This window comes from Mixophyes fleayi, chromosome 1 (genome assembly GCF_038048845.1).
Source record: "Mixophyes fleayi isolate aMixFle1 chromosome 1, aMixFle1.hap1, whole genome shotgun sequence".
Lineage (NCBI taxonomy): Eukaryota > Metazoa > Chordata > Amphibia > Anura > Limnodynastidae > Mixophyes > Mixophyes fleayi.
The window spans coordinates 41,893,603-41,913,057 of NC_134402.1; the positions used below are offsets into that span (position 1 = coordinate 41,893,603).

At 40.1% G+C, this 19,455-nt stretch overlaps 1 protein-coding gene across 1 annotated transcript in view; it reads right to left on the minus strand.

Annotated features, from left to right (window-relative positions):
• CLNK (cytokine dependent hematopoietic cell linker) overlaps positions 1-19,455 on the minus strand; it is a 158,716-nt gene that overhangs the window by 34,496 nt on the left and 104,765 nt on the right. Inside the window, exons 13-17 of the mRNA XM_075188878.1 lie at positions 17,706-17,795; positions 13,210-13,456; positions 12,230-12,345; positions 1,945-2,191; positions 448-554 (exon numbers count right to left, since the gene is read on the minus strand). Of these exons, the coding sequence (XP_075044979.1) occupies positions 448-554; positions 1,945-2,191; positions 12,230-12,345; positions 13,210-13,456; positions 17,706-17,795 (807 nt within the window). The remainder of the gene's footprint in view (positions 1-447; positions 555-1,944; positions 2,192-12,229; positions 12,346-13,209; positions 13,457-17,705; positions 17,796-19,455) is intronic.

Genomic DNA, 19,455 nt, shown 5'->3' on the forward strand with positions numbered 1-19,455 from the left:
AACCAGACTACTTTTTTTTCCTTTGTGTTTTTTCTAACCTGCTGAACACACAGTTCTTTTGTGAATTGTTATTTTTAATTTGTCCCTACAGAACCTGTGCTCAATTATAATGCTTCCACTCTGCCAAAAACTTAAAACCATCATCTGCCTTCCAGGTCGGTCCCTAGTGGGCTACCTTGGGCTGGGTCACTGGTCAACCTGCATTTGTTTCCATTAAAATGTTCCTAATAGGCTGAGTAGCTGAATCCCCCACCCCTGCCAAAAATTTGCTAGCCAACCCCTGCCTAAAATCCAACCTCCTTTAGTGTGATATGTGTCATCCTCTGTGTTTATACTAAATTACACTGATTGATGATCATTGGTACCCAAATTCTCACCAACATTTTCTTCTGCAGATGACCCACTCCAGTCCACAACAAGCAGATTAAACTCTTCCATTATTATTACCTTTTCTTTCATTGCCCTTTTGGTGATGCCCTCCAACAGAACCCTGCTCAGTTCCTCTTCCGGTCTGTAGACCATTCCAGTACGAAAAACAATGTTTTCATCTGTTTCTAGGGTTACAAGAGAGTGTCAGTTTTATCTCCCTTACCTTGAATTAATGATGATTTGATGTTTTTTTCTATAATGAGCCACTGCTCCGTCTTTTCACTTCCTAAATAAAGTATAGCTATGTCGCAATCATGATTTTCATGACACTGTGACTGCATAACAGCTACAATCTACAGGTCATCTTTTCTCATTATGGCCATAATTTCTGGAAATTCATTTCCTAAACTACAAACAATTGTATACTGTACATTGCCTGAATATATTTATTACTGCTTTTCCTTATTCTTCCTGTAGTCCTTCTGTCTGTTTTATTGAGCATATTTTTGTTTATGCTGTTAGCTATGTTGTAGGATACATTCCCTGCCCTATTAATATCTTAATATCTATATATATTAGAGAACAGCTTGATTTTTCCCTGACTCATTTTGCTGTCACACTCATCTACTTTAGATACTTGTTAATGAAGCCTCTGAACAGTTCACCTAATAAATTGTCTCTGCTCCAAGCTAGCTACAGGCAATCACTTTTATATCAACCCATATCCAACCATTACAAATATGTCCTACAAAACCAAATCCTTTCTTTTTAAACCAATTTACTAAGTTACACATTAAGGGCCTGATTCATCTTCGAACGGAATGTGAACGCAACTTGCGTTTAAAAGTATTTGCACGCATGTACGCCCGTATTCAAGTACAAGCGGATATCAAGAAACAGTTCAATTTGAATATGGGTATAAGTATGCTCTGGCTGTAAGTTAATTGCCATACGCAGATAGATAGAACACACTGCAGGATAAAGTCCCGTCAGAACGCATGCACACAGCATTTTACACAAGGTACATCACGCAACTGGCCCTAAATCAGAGGTGGAACTAGCGAGCTGTGGGCCCCGGAGCAGGAAGGTGGGTACGAGGGACCCAGGGCCCCAACCCTCTGCATCTGTCATGATTCGGGCCCCATTATCTCCATGGGCCCCGGTGCACTGCACCTGCTGCACCAATGGTAGTTCTGCCACTGCCTTAAATGCTCTGGCGTGAAGAATCCTGCCTTCCCCTCTTCTATATCTTGACAATATTATGAAAAAGACTCTGAGTTATCTGCACATCTAAGAGTGGTCCTTAGCTTCCTGAATTCTTTCTGCACTTTCATCATAAATGATAATGATGATGGAGTCCATCCATGTCCTCAGATGGATAGTCTATTTTATTCTCATATTTTGCTACTTTAACAATGTATAGACTCAGCTGAGATCCCTCTTAGCAGTAGTCCTGGGTAGGCATATTCCCTTCACTGTCTACTCCCAACCCTATATCCATTACAATGGAATCCCCCAAGAGGAGTATTCTACTTCCCTGGCATTCCATTTTCTTAATCATGTCCTTATATTTACCAGAAGTCGCAAGCTCCTCTTGCTCTTTGTAACTTGTTTCAGTTGTGCAATTCAACCCTGCAAAGGCAGCAGGTGAGTTTTGCAAGGCGGCTGCTGGTGGGGTGTGCCTTTGTCTCTCTTCATGTCTTGTCCTTACAGAGCTTATATTAGTCCAGTCAGGTGGTCTTCTGGGGGCTCTCTGAGACTTTGGTGGTCTCATTGATACAGCCATCCTACAGATCTCGGACTGCAGTTTAGCTGCCTCCTCCTGTAACAAAGAAAATTGCTTGCAGTTAGCTTGTATCTGAGTTTCCAGAATGTCTCATAAAAAAATAACTACATTACATCCACTGCACGACACCACATATTGTATAAAATCATAATGGTAGTGAAAGTGCTTCTGTACCTGTGGTCAAACTCATCAGGTTATGTTTCCAACTTGCAACACACATAAGCTATCAAGCGGCATGTAGCTAGAAAGCAAATCAGAGTGAGCAAGCTCAGTGAGTTCTGCTGCTTATTTAAATAGTCTAGAGAACAAAAACAACTGATTAGTTTCTAGTCAAATTATCAAAAGAAGAACGACACCACAAAACCTTGCCAAGACGTCCACGGGAGCCTGGGTCCATATTGAATTGGATCTGGGAGTCGGAGAGAGAACTTAAAGTGGGAGATAAATGTCACTTGGTATTTCCATCAGTCACTTGGGTGAAATTGTGCTTAATGGCAAAGATAGGTCCCAGACGGGCCAGACATTTATTATGTGGCCTGTTGGCCCCCATTTCAACTTAGAGTATACTGAAATTCTGAAATTAGAGATGAGGTGACAGATACAATCTGATCAATATTTCATGTGAATATTGAATCTTCAAATACTCCAAACAATTCTATGGAGCAGAATGAGTTTCACTATAAGATTGTTAAAGATCAATTCCAGCAGAATTCTGGGAGATTTGTTGGTGCTAATGCAACCCCCACACTACAAAAATACAAACCCCTTACACATCCTTTTTAATGTGGAACCATAGAGGATATGTTTAAAGAAGGTATTATGTAAGTAGTTCAAGGTATTCCAAAGTTCAAGGTATTCCAAATGAAACTACTAACCCCTGACTCCAATAAACTAGGCGCCAAGATTCGGGAGGTATCTTCAACGGTGCATCAGATCCCATGATTCAGAACTCTTTGCGGAGTTGTTTACTCATCGGATCAGTTTACAGATTTTAGTCAGCCTTCCAAAATTTTCTGTCTTTTGAAAATGTGTCTGTAGTTTATGTTATAGAATTAAAATGATTTGTTTTCCACCAGCCTGCTGCACATCAAGGCCATTACATGCTCTCAGCACATTTCAAATCATTATCTCTGGAAGAGAAATTCGAACAAATACCAAAAAAATAACAATCCCTAATTCTTAGATAAATGAAGAGTGAATTGATACACATAAACCAAGCCATGTATTGTACATCTGGAGGTGATGGACTTCTTATAAAAGAAAAGCCCCTTTTTTTTATAAATGTTTCACATGATTAAACTTTCCATTGTGATTTTATATTTGTGTTTATACTTCAGTCTACTTTGATACTGCAATGCATTGTATGATTTGTACCATGGTATATGTTATATTATATAACACTAAAAAGTGCTAAAGCTTACACTACAATATGTGTGTAATAATGTTAAAAAGCTAAGTAAATACTATATAATGAAAAGTTTTATTGTGCAAAAATCATTATATGACAGATATTTAATTATTCTGGCGACACATGGCAAAATCGGCCATGATGTTGAGAGGCTGTCCTGACTTTTTTTTTTGAGGCGGGGGGGGGGACGGGGGGGAGGTCGGTCATTGGTGGGGGGAGCAGGGTAGTTAAAAAAAAATAAACATACTCACGTGATCGCGGCGCCGGAGTCCCTCCTCTCTGCTCCATTCAGACTGAATGCCGGGTGTGACGTCATCATGTCACGCCCAGCATTCAGTCTGACTGGAGCAGAGAGGAGCAGAGAAGACCAAGAAAGAAGAGAGAAGAAAAGGAAAAGGTAAGTAAAGGGAGGAAAATGGGGGGGGGGGGGGCAGGGCACAAAGGGATTAAAAAATGGGGGGGGCAGCATGACACAGAGAGGTTAAAAAAAAAGAGGGGGGGCATGACACAGAGGGGTTAAAAAATGGGGGGGCAGCATGACACAGAGGGGTTAAAAATGGGGGGGGGGCATGACACAAAGGGGTTAAAAAATGAGGGGGGCATGGCACAAAGGGGTCAAAAAATGGGGGGGAGCATGGCACGGAGGGGTTAAAAAATGGGGGGCATGGCACAAAGGGGTAAAAAACGGGGGGGAGGGGGTGGCACAAAGGGGTTAAAAAACGAGGGGGGCATGGCACAGAGGGGTTAAGAACCGGGGCAGCACGGCACAATGGGGTTAAAAAACAGGAGGGAGCATGTCACAGTGGGGTTAAAAAACAGGGGGGCAGCATTGCACAGTGGGATTGAAAAAGGGGGGGAGCAGCATAGTATAGTGTGATGAAGGGGAGCAAGGTGAAGGGGGCAAAAGCAGCAAGGAGGGCGCAGTGTGATCATAAGGCATGGCGATGATGAAGGGGCACATTATTGTAATGTTGGAGCTGGAGGAAGGCCTAATTATTAATTGTGGGTGGTATTAATTTAACGCCAGGGTTGTTTGGAATTATCTAAATGTAGCCATTTTTTCCAAATAGGGCCCCCAGCATTCCAGGATCCAGACAAGCCTCAACTAAAGAAACCTGCAGCCACAGGTGGTGAAAGTGAGAAGAACAGGTAGGAGAGAGCAGGACAGTATGTGAAATGTTGTGATTCTAGTAGGGACAATGCCAATTTTTGGTGAGTGTTCTGCCCCATGTAAGGTGCAGGCCAAGACTGAACTGTTTGTGTACACACTGCATTCTTTATATACTACACTGTGGTGCTAGATGTCCTGAAAGTCAGGAGTGCTTTGACATATGTGACGCTCCGGCGAATTCAGAACCTAGTGATTTTGATGTGTTAGCCACACCCCAATGCCGCATTTGGCACGCCCCCAAATGCATGACCACACCTTTGAAAAATTTTGCACCGCCGCCAGGCGCAATTTTTTTTAGCATACTCGACTATAAGGGGGGCCCCATGAATTTGTTGTACCGGGGCCCTGAATTCCTCTTGGCAGCCCTGTATGAGGGTGACCGCTATCGGTCTCCGTGTGTGTTCATCCCCAAGTAAGCTACAAGTGTGGTCAAATTGAACATTGAATCGGTGTGCTTGATCGACTTATGTATGGCCTACGATATACAAATCTTCTCTATGGCATTTTATTAAACATTGCTGTATTGTTTTATTAGGTGCAATCCCCATATACCTTTCTTTTTTAAAAAATATGTTTATTAATTTTTTTAAAAAAAATCATACAAATGATTGACTCTTTGATAGATAAAGCACATTCTTCCATCAACAAAAGGAAATATTTAAAAAGAAAAAGTAGGATGGCCGTGTATGAAGCAGGAGTATCTTACTAAAATTTAACATAGTACAATCACATTCAAATAACACAAGAAAGTCATAGGCAGTGTAAATGGAATGAGTACATCACATACAATATGGTACAACATTGTCATACTAATGCTCAATAGTGCAAGACAGACTTTATTAAGAACGGTTGATAATATTAAACCGTAGGAGACTATGAGACAAATGTTAGGTTCTAACCCACTGTCTCTGATATTTATGTAAAGGTTCCAGTTTGTGTTTTCAAAGAATTGTAAAATAGATTTTGTGTAGATTCCAGTGTTTCTAGATACATATCTCACTAAGAGTAGCAATGTATTACTACTTTTTTTTTCTATCTAAAGGTATTGTTTTTATATTTATGGTGATTATCTGACGAATATCTAATTCCAGTTTCATGTAAAGAGGTTGAGGAATATCCATTTACGAAGGATGCTCTTTTTTGCTAAAGTAATTCAGCGCTGGCTTAATATCTTGATGAGGCAAGGAAAATTTGCAATTGTCAAAATTACAACAGGGAGGCTATAGGGTCTTCTTTTTACATAGTTTGAAATATTTTATTTATTAAAATCAAGAATTTTATCCCAAAATGTTTAATTTTACAATTACTTAGACTTGACATATAGTCATGATTCATTTATAAACATATGTTTCCTCTGTGATTGGGAAATGTATGATCTGTTAATAAATTTAAAGTGGACTTCCTGCAGAGACGAAGCTGCCAGAATTGACATCGTTTTCACAAAATGAGTCTATAAGCTATGAACCTCTACTGCATATGAAAGTTCATTCTGCCATATCTGTCTTGTGTGAGACTGACACTCCATGTCCTCAATAGATATTAAACTAAAAAAGATCACCTGGCACTGATTGGAACAATAGTAACACTCAAATGGAACCAGAAAACGCAGCTGTGCAAGGATGGTGTCACATCCCATAAAGATAATCTCAAAAAAAGAAGAAAATGCACAGCGCTAAGAGAGGACTCCAGAAAAGTGTATGTCACACGATACCAAGTACCTGAGTGATAAAAATTAAAAATATCCAAGGAAATAAAGGATACAATATACCATTTTAATAAAATAACCACATATTAAAAAACAATACTCAATGTCACAGAAAAATATATATGTATTACTGCAGTAATAAAAATAAATGGTTAGAAATGAGCCAAGATTATGTCATTATCCATAATAACAAACATATAGCATCAGTGGAGCGATATATGTAAATTTGTAACGTGTGGTCCGTTCGGGGCAAACCTGGTGCTCTATGGCCGTTACATTGATGATCTATAATATAAATGTCTAGTGGCGTGTGTTAGTCTGTCTGTGTGTGTGTGTAAAAAATAAAACCAAGCTGCAGCGCCACCTGCTGGGTGGAGTTATACACTGACCTACTAAATTCTTAGTGTGTGTGGAAAAAAAAATTCAGAAAGGGCTGAAGTTTGGTATACTAAGATGTTTTTAATTTGTTAATTTAATTTGTTAATTGTTAAAAGTGTTTATAAAGATTTAAAAAAATATATATATATATTTCTTGAAGGAGAAGTGACAGTGGGGAGTGGTTGGTGGTTGCCGGGGGTGACAGTGGGGAGTGGTTGGTGGTTGCCGGGGGTGACAGTGGGGAGTGGTTGGTGGTTGAGGCCTGGGCTATGGCCCAAATGCATGACAAGAACCTTTTTAACACCTTAAGTAGCTTGATTTGACTAGAATGCATGAGTATCATGCACGGGTTAACTTGCTTGTTTATAATTTGGGAAGGAGGTTATGATTTGGCAGTTCAGTTTGTTGCTTATTTAAATTCTAATGATTATAATCTAAAATTCACCCACCAATTCAGTTTGGTGGAGATTAATTTTTTGGATGTGACTTTTTCCCTAAAGGATAATCAGATTATATCCACTAACTACAGTAAACCAGTGGATTCCAGTTCATATTTGCATTATGATAGTGGTCATTATCGTCCTTGGGTAAACAATATCCCCAAAGGACAGATGAATAGAATCCGTTGAAAATGTACTAGGTTGGAAGATTTTGAAATTCAAGCGAATATGTTTCACCTTAATCCCTTGACTACAGTAGATCTACCTTCTCCAGAAGGGATTAGTGCTGGGAGGCAAAGCATGCAAAAATAACACTTAAATTATTGCATTGACACACCACAGGGCACTTACCAAGATACATGTCATACTTCTGGCAATTGACGGTTTTGGGCAGATTGGACTGGTAATTTATGACCAGGATGTTAGAACACTTGAAACTTTATGCATCAACAGAACTTCCTCCCTATAGAGAAATCCTTCTGCTAAGATTAAGACCAATGTGTTCTTTTTCCTAACACTCTGCCTTAATAAATGTCACTATAGAGGGATGCCCATAATCACCGTTTTTTTGTGCAATGTATGGAAGCCCTCTACAAGTCAATTAAAGGTAACCTCGAATATAAACTGCTAGTTTATTATTTTAGACTGGGGGCACTCATATTTCCAAGTGAGCAATACGAATGTTATTATGACGGGGCACCAGTAATTATTTAACTACAAGTGCAAGTATGCACTGGCGCCCATGTGCATGCTGGTGCTTGTAGTTCTACAAGCGCCAGCATGCAAGAAAACTCCTGGCCTGTCAGTGCATGCTGGCACTTGTAGTGCCACAAGAGATCACACTATATTTTTACAGTATTACCCTGGTTAATACCACTGGGACTATTCTTGTTAACAGAGACTGGTTTATTGATTCAATTAATAAGTAAGCAGCACTCTTTTAACCTGTTAAATATTTATAATTCTTGCATGTATCCCATCTGACCCCATTGTCTTGTCTACTTTCAGTTCTGAGTTCTGTCTGAATCTTTTCCTTTGTAAATGGTCTGTTGCCTTACATCTCTCCCTACTACTTAACTGAGGTGCATTGTGTTCTCTGTTTACTGTAAATAAGGAACAGAGCTACTTAGATGAGATGCGGTAATGTTGTCTCCCTACACATGACTCTTTTCTCCATCTTTTGTCTTACTGGGCATGATTCATTAAGGAAAGTTAATCAAAAATTGAGTGAGTTTTCTTACTCAAGTTTTCTGGTCAAAACCATGTTACAATGCAAGGGGTGCAAATTAGTTTTTTATTTTGCACATAAGGAAAATACTGTCTGCTTTTTCATGTAGCGCACAAATGCTTGATAGCTTATTTTTACACTGAAATTTAAATTTGATCTAGGACATGCCCTACCCCAACTATAAATCTGCCATCAGATTTTAAATTTACGTCCCCCCCTCCAATGCAACATGGTTTGATGGTTTTGCCTTACTTACTTTTGCTTACCTTTCCTTAAGGAATCAGGCCAACTATTCCTACATGAGTTTTTCTCCTTGCACTTAAATATCTAAAAGTTATTTTGTTTTCCTTAATTAATGACTGTGGAAATTTCTCCTCAGCCTGAGCCTTGTACATAGATGATTTCTTTCTTAGCTTCCATCTGCTTATGCAGATTTATACTGTATATACACTATATGGACAAAAGTATTCGGACGCTTGACCATTACACCAACAGGAACTGTATTGACATTGTATTCAAATACATATACTGTAATATGGAGTTGGTCCCCCTTTTGCAGCTATAACAGCTTCCACTCTTCTTGGAAGGCTTTCCACAAGATGCTGGAGTGTTTCTGCGAGAATTTGTGCCCATTCATTCTGTAGAGCATTTATGAGGTCAGGCACTGATGTTGGAGGAGAAGGTCTGGCTCGCAATCTCCATTCCAGTTCATCCCAAAGGTGTTTGATGGGGTTGAGGTCAGGGCTCTGTGTAGGCCAGTCAAGTTCTTCCACACCGAACCCATCAAACCATGTCTTTGTAGTCCTTGCTTTGTGCAGTGGGCACAGTCATGTTAGAATAGAAAAGGGCCTTCCCCAAACTGTTGCTACAAAGTTGGAAGCATTGCATTGTCCAAAATGACTTGTTATGCTGAAGCTTAAGATTGCCCTTCACTGGAGATAAGGGGCTTAGCCCAAACCCTGAAAAACAGCCCCATACCATTATCATCATCATCATCATCATTTATTTATATAGCGCCACTAATTCCGCAGCGCTGTACAGAGAACTCATTCACATCAGTCCCTGTCCCATTGGAGCTTACAGTCTAAATTCCCTACTATAGACACACACTCACACACAGAGACAGACAGACAGAGAGGGAGAGACTAGGGTCAATTTTTTTGATTGCAGCCAATTACCCTACCAGTATGTTTTTGGAGTGTGGGAGGAAACCGGAGCACCCGGAGGAAACCCACGCAAACACAGGGAGAACATACAAACTCCACACAGATAAGGCCATGGTCGGGAATCGAACTCATGACCCCAGTGCTGTGAGGCAGACGTGCTAACCACTAGGCCACTGTGCTGCCCATTATCTCTCCTCCACCAAACTTCACAGCTGGTATAATGTAGTCAGGCAGGTAACGTTCTCCCGGGCCGCCAAACTCAGTCTTGCCCATCTGACTTCCAAACAGAGAAGCGTTATTCATTACTTCACAGAACACGTTTCCACTGCTCCATATCCAGTGTCAGTGTGCTTTACACCACTCCATCCGACACTTGGCATTGGTCTTGGTGATGTGAGGCTAGCATGCAGCTGCTCGCCATGGAAACCCAATCTATTAAGCTCCCGCCTCACAGTTTTTGTGCTTACATTAATGCCAGTGGAAGTTCGGAACTCTTCAGCTATGGAATCAGCAGAGCGTTGGCGACATTTACGCACCATGTGCCTTAGCAGTCATCAACCCTGCAGTTTGATTTTACGTGGTCTTCTGCTTCATGGTTGAGTTGCTCTTGTTCCTAAATGCTTCCACTTTGTAATAATATCACTTACAGTTGACTGTGGAATATCAAGAAGTGATGAAATTTCACGAACCGTCATATTGCAAAGGTGCCATCCTATCACAGTACCACGCTTGAAGTCACTGAGCTCTTCAGAACGACCCATTTTGTATCTCAAATGTTTGCAAATGGAGACTGCATGGCTAGGTGCTTGATTTTATACACCGCTGCTAATGGGTCTGATTGAAACACCCCAATTCAATAATTAACAGGTATTTAATATATATATATATATATATATATATATATATAAATACAGTCAATTCCATAAATATTGGGACATCAACACAATTCTCATATTTTGGGCTCTATACACCACCACAATGGATTTGAAATGAAACTAACAAGATGTGCTTTAACTGCAGACTCTCAGCTTTAATTTGAGGGTATTTACATCCAAATGAGGTGAACGGTGTAGGAAGTACAACGGTTTCTATATGTGCCTCCTACTTTTTAAGGGACCTTACTGTTTTCTTCCAGCATGTAAAAGTATTTGGACACCACTTTTTGAGTCAGAATGGCAAGGTCTTGCTTGGTCATGACTGACCTTTCAAAAGATGCCTCAGTGACCGTTGCAGAACTAGCACTCATATAGAAAGGCGAAGGCCTGATTCTTTTCTTGCCACTGCGTGTGTAGAATGACATGTTGGCAATTTTTTTTTTCTGCAGTTAACTTTGCTTGGATTACAGGTCTTTTTTCTTTACCAAGGTAAAATGTGTTTCTACATTTTTGTTTCCCTGACTTAAAAACACAATGCACTTTAACATAGCCTTTAGCAGATGACGTAGAGGGATTACTATCATCATGACTGGTGCCCGCAGCTGCTTTGTGCTCCTGGTCTTCTGTGTACTGCTGTGAATTCATTTTGATAACACAGTACAATGTGACTGCAGATTTTGAAGAACACTGACAGCCCTATTATTTCTATTTCAGCATTGACAATTAGCAATGGAGCAATGGACCTCTTCTGTTTCTGTGTGAGCTATAACTCAGTAGAAGGTCACTGAAGACTTTTAAGAAAACTGCCACCCCTCCTCTTTCTGTTTTAGATATGACGCTGCCCAACTTCTATAGAGACTGCCAAGAACCGTGCTACTCCTTCTGTGTCTCTCTGTGAAATGGCGTTGGATCGCCATGGAGGGCGGTACTTATAGGGCTAGATTTACTAAGCTGCGAGTTTGAAAAAGTGGGAATGTGGCTTATAGCAACCAATCAGATTCTAGCTGTCATTTTGTAAAGGTACTAAATAAATGAAAGCTACAATCTGATTGGTTGCTATAGGCAACATCCCCACTTTTTTAAACCCGCAGCTTAGTAAATCTAGCCCATAGAATACAAATCTTGCGACATCCAATGATGCAATGATGACGTTTTGCTTCGTTTTCACTTCTGAGGACGTGCGAAGTACCACACTGGCTCGGCTTGGTACTCGGATCGGCAAAGTTTGGGTGGGCTCGGTTCTTTTAGTGGTGGTTGAAGAATACAGGTCAGTCTAGGACCTGCATACAATGAGATACTCTTGACATTGGGATGCAGGCTTAAATGTTTTGATCAAAATATGAACTAATAGTATCATGTTTTCATTTTGCTAACTTCAAACAGATATGCAGTGTTAAAGATAAGCACTGACAACAACTCCCTTTTTGTTTTATAATAACACTGATTGATCATCAGTGGTACCCACATTCTTGCCAACAATTGTTTTTGATATACTGTCATTATTTTTAAGTATTAGTCAAAAATGACTTTTTTCCATGTTGGCATGTTTTTATATATTTGTTTTATGTGTAACAAATGCATTTGCTATTAGTTATCATCAATCAAACTTTAAAAGCCTCCCCAATACAGCAAAAACAACTCCATTTATCACGCAGCAAAACAAATAAAAAAAAATTCAAGCCAATTAAAACAGTAATTATTACCTCTTCTTTCATTGAAATTTTGGCGAAGTCCTTCATTAGAACTTTGTCCAATTCCTCTTCCTGTTCTGGAGATCTGTAGACCGTCCCAGTATGAAAAACAAAGTTTCCCTCTGTTTCTACGGTTACAAAAGAGTCTGAGTTTTATCTCCAAAACTTTGAATTAATAAAGATTTGAGTTTCTTTATGTAATGAGCCGTCTTTCAACTCTTTCCTTTTTAAGTATAGCTATGTCTCAGTCATAATTTTCTGTCTAACAGCTACAGTGCATAGGTCATCCTTTGTCATTAAGGCCATTATTTCTGGAAATTCATTTCCTAAGCTACCAGCATTTCTATGCATTGCCTGAATATTTTTATTACTACTTTACTTATTAACATTGTTACCTATGTTCCTGTATACCTTACCCACTGTAGAGCCTTGCCCTATTAATGTATTATACAGTAGAAAACAGAACAGCTTTACTTTCCCTGACTCATTTCTCTGCCACCCACAGCTACTTTCAGTATATGCAACTAAAGCCTCTAAACTGTTCACCTAATACGTTGGTTCTGCTCCAAGCTGGGTACAGGCTATAACTTTTATATAGATCTATATTCAATCAAATATTACAACTATGTCCTAGACATCCAAATCCTTCTTTCTTACACCAATTTACTGAGCCACACATTAAATTCTCTGGTGCGAAGTATCCTGCCTTCCCCTCTTCTATATGCTGGCAATATTCTGAACAACACATTATCTGCACGTCTAAGAGTGGTCCTAAGTACTCTGAATTCCTTCTGCACTTCTCTTTCATCATGCCCGTCTATGTCATTTGTCCTCAGGTGGATAATGGCAAAGTTCAGAACTCTCCTGAGATCCCTCTTAGCAGTAGTTTCCAGTAGGCTACTCCCAAACCTATTTGGTTTACAATGGAATCCCCCAAGAGGAGTATCTTACTTCCCTGGCATTCCATTTTCTTAACCATGTCTTATATTTACCAGAAGTCACAAGCTCCTCTTGCTTTTTGTAACTTGTTTCAGTTGTGCAATTCAACCCTGCAAAGGCAGCAGGTGAGTTTTTCAAGGCGGCAGCTTGTGGGATGTGCCTTTGTCTCTCTTCATGTCTTGTCCTTACAGAGCTCGTATTAGTCCAGTCAGAAGGTCTTCTGGGGGCTCTCTGAGATTTTGGTGGCCTCATTGCTTCAGCTATCCTACATTTCTCAGACTGCAGTTTAGTTACCTTCCCCTGTAACAAAGAGTATTGCTTGCAGTTAGACTGTATCAGAGTTTCTAAAATGTCTCATAAAAAATAACTACATTACATCCACTGCACAACACTAAACCTTGTATCATATTATAATAGTAGTGACAATGCATTTGAACCTTCCTCCAGTCACTTGGATGGTTGCTATAACTCAAAACATTTGTGAATTTGTACTTTATGAGAAAGAGGTGTGCTAAGTGGAGTGGGCCATTATTTCATGGGCTTGGACTGTTGGCTTTATTTTTCCACAATAACTAATTTTGTGGAAGTACCTTTCCTTTAACAGAAAATATAAAATATACTAAAACTCTGAAATTACACATGAGCTAACGGATACAATCTGATCTGCATTTCATGTGAATATTGCAGTTTTGTATGTGCCAAACAATGTTATGGAACAGAATGAGTTTCACTATAGGCCTGTTATAGTTTGTTCCCAAAATAACTCAGGGAAACTAGCTGGTGTCCATACACATCTGATAAAAGTGATCATATAGCACGGGGATCTTAAACCATCAAAATGGCCCTACCACTTTAACTTTAGTGTTTTTCAGAAAGAACTAATAGTATGGGAAATGTATCTTCAGATCTGTCAATCATATTACAATCTCCTAAAATAAATAGGTAAAGTTCTCTGTTCTACTTTCATTTAACTTGTAAGGCAGGAGCTTATGTAGGTAGTTGTGTTATACCAATACCAAGGAGAGGAACCAGCAGACTGCCTTTGTTATACCAATACCAAGGAGAGGTACCAGCACACTGCCTATGTTATACCAATACCAAGGAGAGGTACCAGCACACTGCCTATGTTATACCAATACCAAGGAGAGGTACCAGCAGACCACCTTTGTTATACCAATACCAAGGAAAGGTACCAGCAGACTGCCCATGTTATACCAATTCCAAGGAGAGGAACCAGCAGACTGCCCATGTTATACCAATACCAAGGAGAGGAACCAGCAGACTGTCTATGTTATACCAATACCAAGGAGAGGAACCAGCAGACTGCCTATGTTTTACCAATACCAAGGAGAGGAACCAGCAGACTGCCCATGTTATACCAATACAAAGGAGAGGAACCAGCAGACTGCCCATGACGTACCAATACAAAGGAGAGGAACCAACAGTTTGCCTATGTTATACCAATACCAAGGAGAGGTACCAGCAGACCACCTGTGTTATACCAATACCAAGGAGAGGAACCAGCAGACCACCTTTGTTATACCAATACCAAGGAAAGGTACCAGCAGACTGCCCATGTTATACCAATACCAAGGAGAGGAACCAGCAGACCGCCCATGTTATACCAATACCAAGGAGAGGAACCAGCAGACTGCCTATGTTATACCAATACCAACGAGAGGAACCAGAAGACCACCTATGTTATACCAATACCAAGGAGAGGAACCAGCAGACTGCCTATGTTTTACCAATACCAAGGAGAGGAACCAGCAGACCGGCTATGTTATACCAATACCAAGGAGAGGAACCAGCAGACCGCCCGTGTTAAATCAAAGCAAAGGAGAGGAACGAGCAGACCCCTTGTGTTATACCAATAGAAAGGAGAGGAATCAGCAGACCCCCTGTCTTACACCAATAAACCAACAGACCGCATATGTTATACCAATACCAAGGAAAGAAACCTGTGGACCTCCTGTGTTATACCAATAGCAAGTAGAGGATCTAGAAGACTGTCTATGTTATACCAATACAAAGGAGAAGAACCAGCAGACCGCCTATGTTATACCAATGCAAAGGAGAGGAACCAGCAGACTGCCCATGTTATACCAATACAAAGGAGAGAAACCAGCAGACCGGCTATGTTATAGCAATACCAAGGAGTGGAACCAGCAGACTGCCCATGTTATACCAATACAAAGGATAAGAACCAGCAGACTGCCCATGTTATACCAATACAAAGGAGAGAAACCAGCAGACCGCCTGTGTTAAACCAAAGCAAAGGAGAGAAACGAGCAGACCCCCTGTGTTATACCAATAAAAAGGAGAGGAACCAACAGTAAACCTATGTTATACCAATACCAAGGAGAGGAACGAGCAGACCCCTTGTGTTATACCAATAGAAAGGAGAGGAATCAGCAGACCCCCTGTCTTACACCAATAATCCAACAGAACGCATATGTTATACCAATACCAAGGAGAGGAACCTGTGGACCTCCTGTGTTATACCAATACCAAGGAGAGGAACCAGCAGACTGCCCATGTTATACCAATACAAAGAAGAGGAACCAGCAGACCGCCTGTGTTAAACCAAAGCAAAGGAGAGGAACGCGCAGACCCCCTGTGTTATACCAATAAAAAGGAGAGGAACCAACAGTAAAGCTATGTTATTCCAATGCCAAGGAGAGGAACGAGCAGACCCCTTGTGTTATACCGATAGAAAGGAGAGGAATCAGCAGACCCCCTGTCTTACACCAATAATCCAACAGACCGCATATGTTATACCAATACCAAGGAGAGGAACCTGCGGACCTCCTGTGTTATACCAATAGCAAGTAGAGGAACCAGCAGACTGCCTATGTTATACCAATACAAAGGAGAGGAACCTGCGGACCTCCTGTGTTATACCAGTGCACTGGAGAGGAAAAAGCTGAAATAATTATACTAGAGTGTTCCCTAAACTGACTGAATTCAAAAGTTTCAGATAAGGGTACCTGAGTGAAAAAAGGTTGATAAACAGGAAATGAAGGAAGAAGAAAGTTTAGATGTTTAAATGTTAACGTCTCAATGTTCACCTGAATTGCACTAGAGGGTAAATGTATTAAGCTGAGAGTTATCCGGCAAGTTTGAAAAGTGAAGATGTTGCCTATAGCAACCAATCAGATTCTAGCTATCATTTTGTAGAATGTACTAAATAAATGATAGCTAGAATCTGATTGGTTTTTGAAACCCGACGGAAAACTCTCAGCTTGATACATTTAGCCCTAAGAGTAGCCAGGATGGCCGAAACACATACAACTTAGAAAATAATTTATATTTCTCTTTAATTAATTGGTAGATGCAATATTGTAAAGTTTTGTGCTTATTTTCTAGTTTTACAACATTTTTGTATCATACATATGAATTGTTACTGTGGTAATTCATTTACAGTAAGAATTCATTCACTAATAAAGGGGCTGGTGCACAGTGGGATGTACTCTAGTTTACATAAAGTATCTTGCGTGAATTGAATTATTCTGCCACTTGCGCCAACCTGCGCCTGGAGAGGAAGGTGTTGCAATAGACGCCTAGAACAAGAAGGGCATGTATGTATAGTTGCAAACAGATACAGACCGCAAAAAAACCATATGGCTCAGTATATGGGTGTAATTACGCAGTTTTTATGCATGACTTTTTTTGAAGGTAAATTAAGCCCATTTTACGGCCAACTGTGCATCAGGCCCAAACTGCGCAATAATTGATAGCAACCAACTGGCAACTACCTTTGATCCATCTAGTATAAACAACAAATGTCCAGCTGATTGCAGTAGGGCTTTGCACCTTTAAATTTTGTTCTATAGTTGCAATGTCTGCTAGTTCTCCTTTCTAGAACATATATATATATATATATATATATATATATATATATATAGATATATATATATATATATATATATATATACATATATATATATATATATATATATCTATATATATATAAATATGTCCAGTGGTCGAAGTGGAAATGTAGAAGTGGCGGTATGGAAAATGTAACAGGATATGCAGATGAATGGAATTTGATAATTTTACAATCAATGCAGTAGGAGACGTGGCGTAAAGCATACCAGCTTATTGTGCCACAATACAGCTTGGGTTATTCCTAAATATCAAGAAGTAAAAAATAAGGTCATAATACATACTTGCCAACTTATGGCAAGTATGATCCGGGAGCCTGCTGGGGAAGGTGGGCGTGCAGGGAGCGGGGCTCCGAAAATTGCGTCATTTTTTGACCCCGGGGGCCAATTAAGTCCAAAAAGCCGCAATTCACCTGGAATAGCGGCGTTTTGGACTTAATTCTGCCCACTTCACTAGGAAGTGGGCAGATCTGGGAGTTTGACACACTCTCCTGGGAGTCCGTGAGACTCACGTGAAATGCGGTAGTCTCCCGGACATTCCGGGAGAGTTGGCAAGTATGTAATAATATCAATAATATAATCATCATTTCTGCACATTTTTTTAAATGGTTAATTTACAATCATTCTTTAGGTTAGGAGTTATTAATGTAGATGCCTACCTCCTGCTGTAATTGCTGCCCCAGGTTTACTTCACTTTCACAGTCAACAGAACTTTGAAAACTGCTGCATTGAGTGAGTTTTGTTTCCACCTTTAGTGAGTGCAAAAATATAACACGAGTTACAATTTCCACTAGCACCAAAAATAACTATTTTGCAGTTTATTTAAAAATGCAAAAGTACTTATTCAGAGGGGTAATTACTAAGAATTATAATAGATAGAAGGTTTTAATCTACTTCACTGAAACATTATGTATTGAATATTTCAGATTGCTAGCAATGGTCTGTTGTAAGTCAGAGCGAGGTTGAACGAAAGAGACCGGTGAAAACCCCAGGTAGTTTTTTTTTATCCAATTTATATGAAAAGACTTGATTATCAGCTTCCAAAAATCAGATTTAAACTACATTCATAAGTACTATATTTATCCCATAAGGCATTACAAAAATAAATATATCAATGATTTGCAAATCATTCCCTTGTCAGGTAATACAATCATATTTTTGTATTATAAAGCAGGTAATACAGAAATATCTGTGTGAGTAAGGGATTACATATTCTTTATTGTTAAGCACCAGTATAATGCCACTGCAAAACATTTGATGCTGATTTGGCTATTATATTTTTTTTTTATGAACAACAAGGACACATTTTTACTGCTAGTGGAATGCCTAATTGTTTTCTATTTAATTATGATAGCATTCCTCTATCAGTAAGTCCTGAAAACCCATTGAAAAAAACAACAAATGCGTAACATATATCAGATAATTTTTTGCCTGCAAGTACTTAGCTAAAATGTACAGATGAGGGAAATAAATAAAATTTCACAGCAGATCTGACCATTTCACGGTGCACAGTTCCACTGATACAAGCTTTGAGTTCCATTTTTGCTTCACCATGCCTTTTGCACGTTTACATCACACAGAATTTATTGCCTATGGGTAGTGCTTGGACGACAATGGTCAATTCATTTTGCTGTATGGTCAAATTCTTCCAGCAAAGCATACAAAATTTCACAGACAAATCATCATCATCATCACCATTTATTTATATAGTGCCACTAAATCTGCAGCGCTGTACAAAGAACTCATTCACATCATTCCCTGCCCCATTGGGGCTTACAGTCTAAACAGGCCCGGCGCTCCCATTAGGCAAGGTTAAGCAGTTGCCCAGGGCTCTAGAGGGCGCCACAGAAATAAAATTACTTTAAAACTGTGCGGGGACCGCTGACCATACCTTCCACGGCCGCCGCACAGCTTCCGATAAATCATGGGGAGGGGAAGGGGCTATGGATCACCACCGCCCCCTCTCTGCTCTGTCTCCTCCCCTCCACTCACTGTCTGTCGGGCGTGACATCATCATCATCACGGCCCAAAAGTGTCAGTGAGTGAAGGGGAGGAGACGGAGCAGAGAGGAGCAGCTTTATGGCAGCAAGTAAAGGTAAGGAAAGACGTGGGGAGAGGGGGGGCGCGGATTGTGAAAGTGTGCCTGCGGGGGGGGCGCGGATTGTGAAAGTGTGCCTGCGGGGGGGGGGGGGGGGGGGGGCGCGGATTGTGAAAGTGTCTATATTTTCTAATTTCCTAACACAGACAGACATAGAGAGAGACTTGGGTTAATTTGATAGCAGCTAATAAACCTACAAGTATGTTTTTGGAGTGTGGGAGACAACCGGAGCACCCGAAGGAAACCCACGCAAACATGGGGAGAACATAAAAACTCCACACAGATATGTCCATGGTCGGGAATTGAACTCA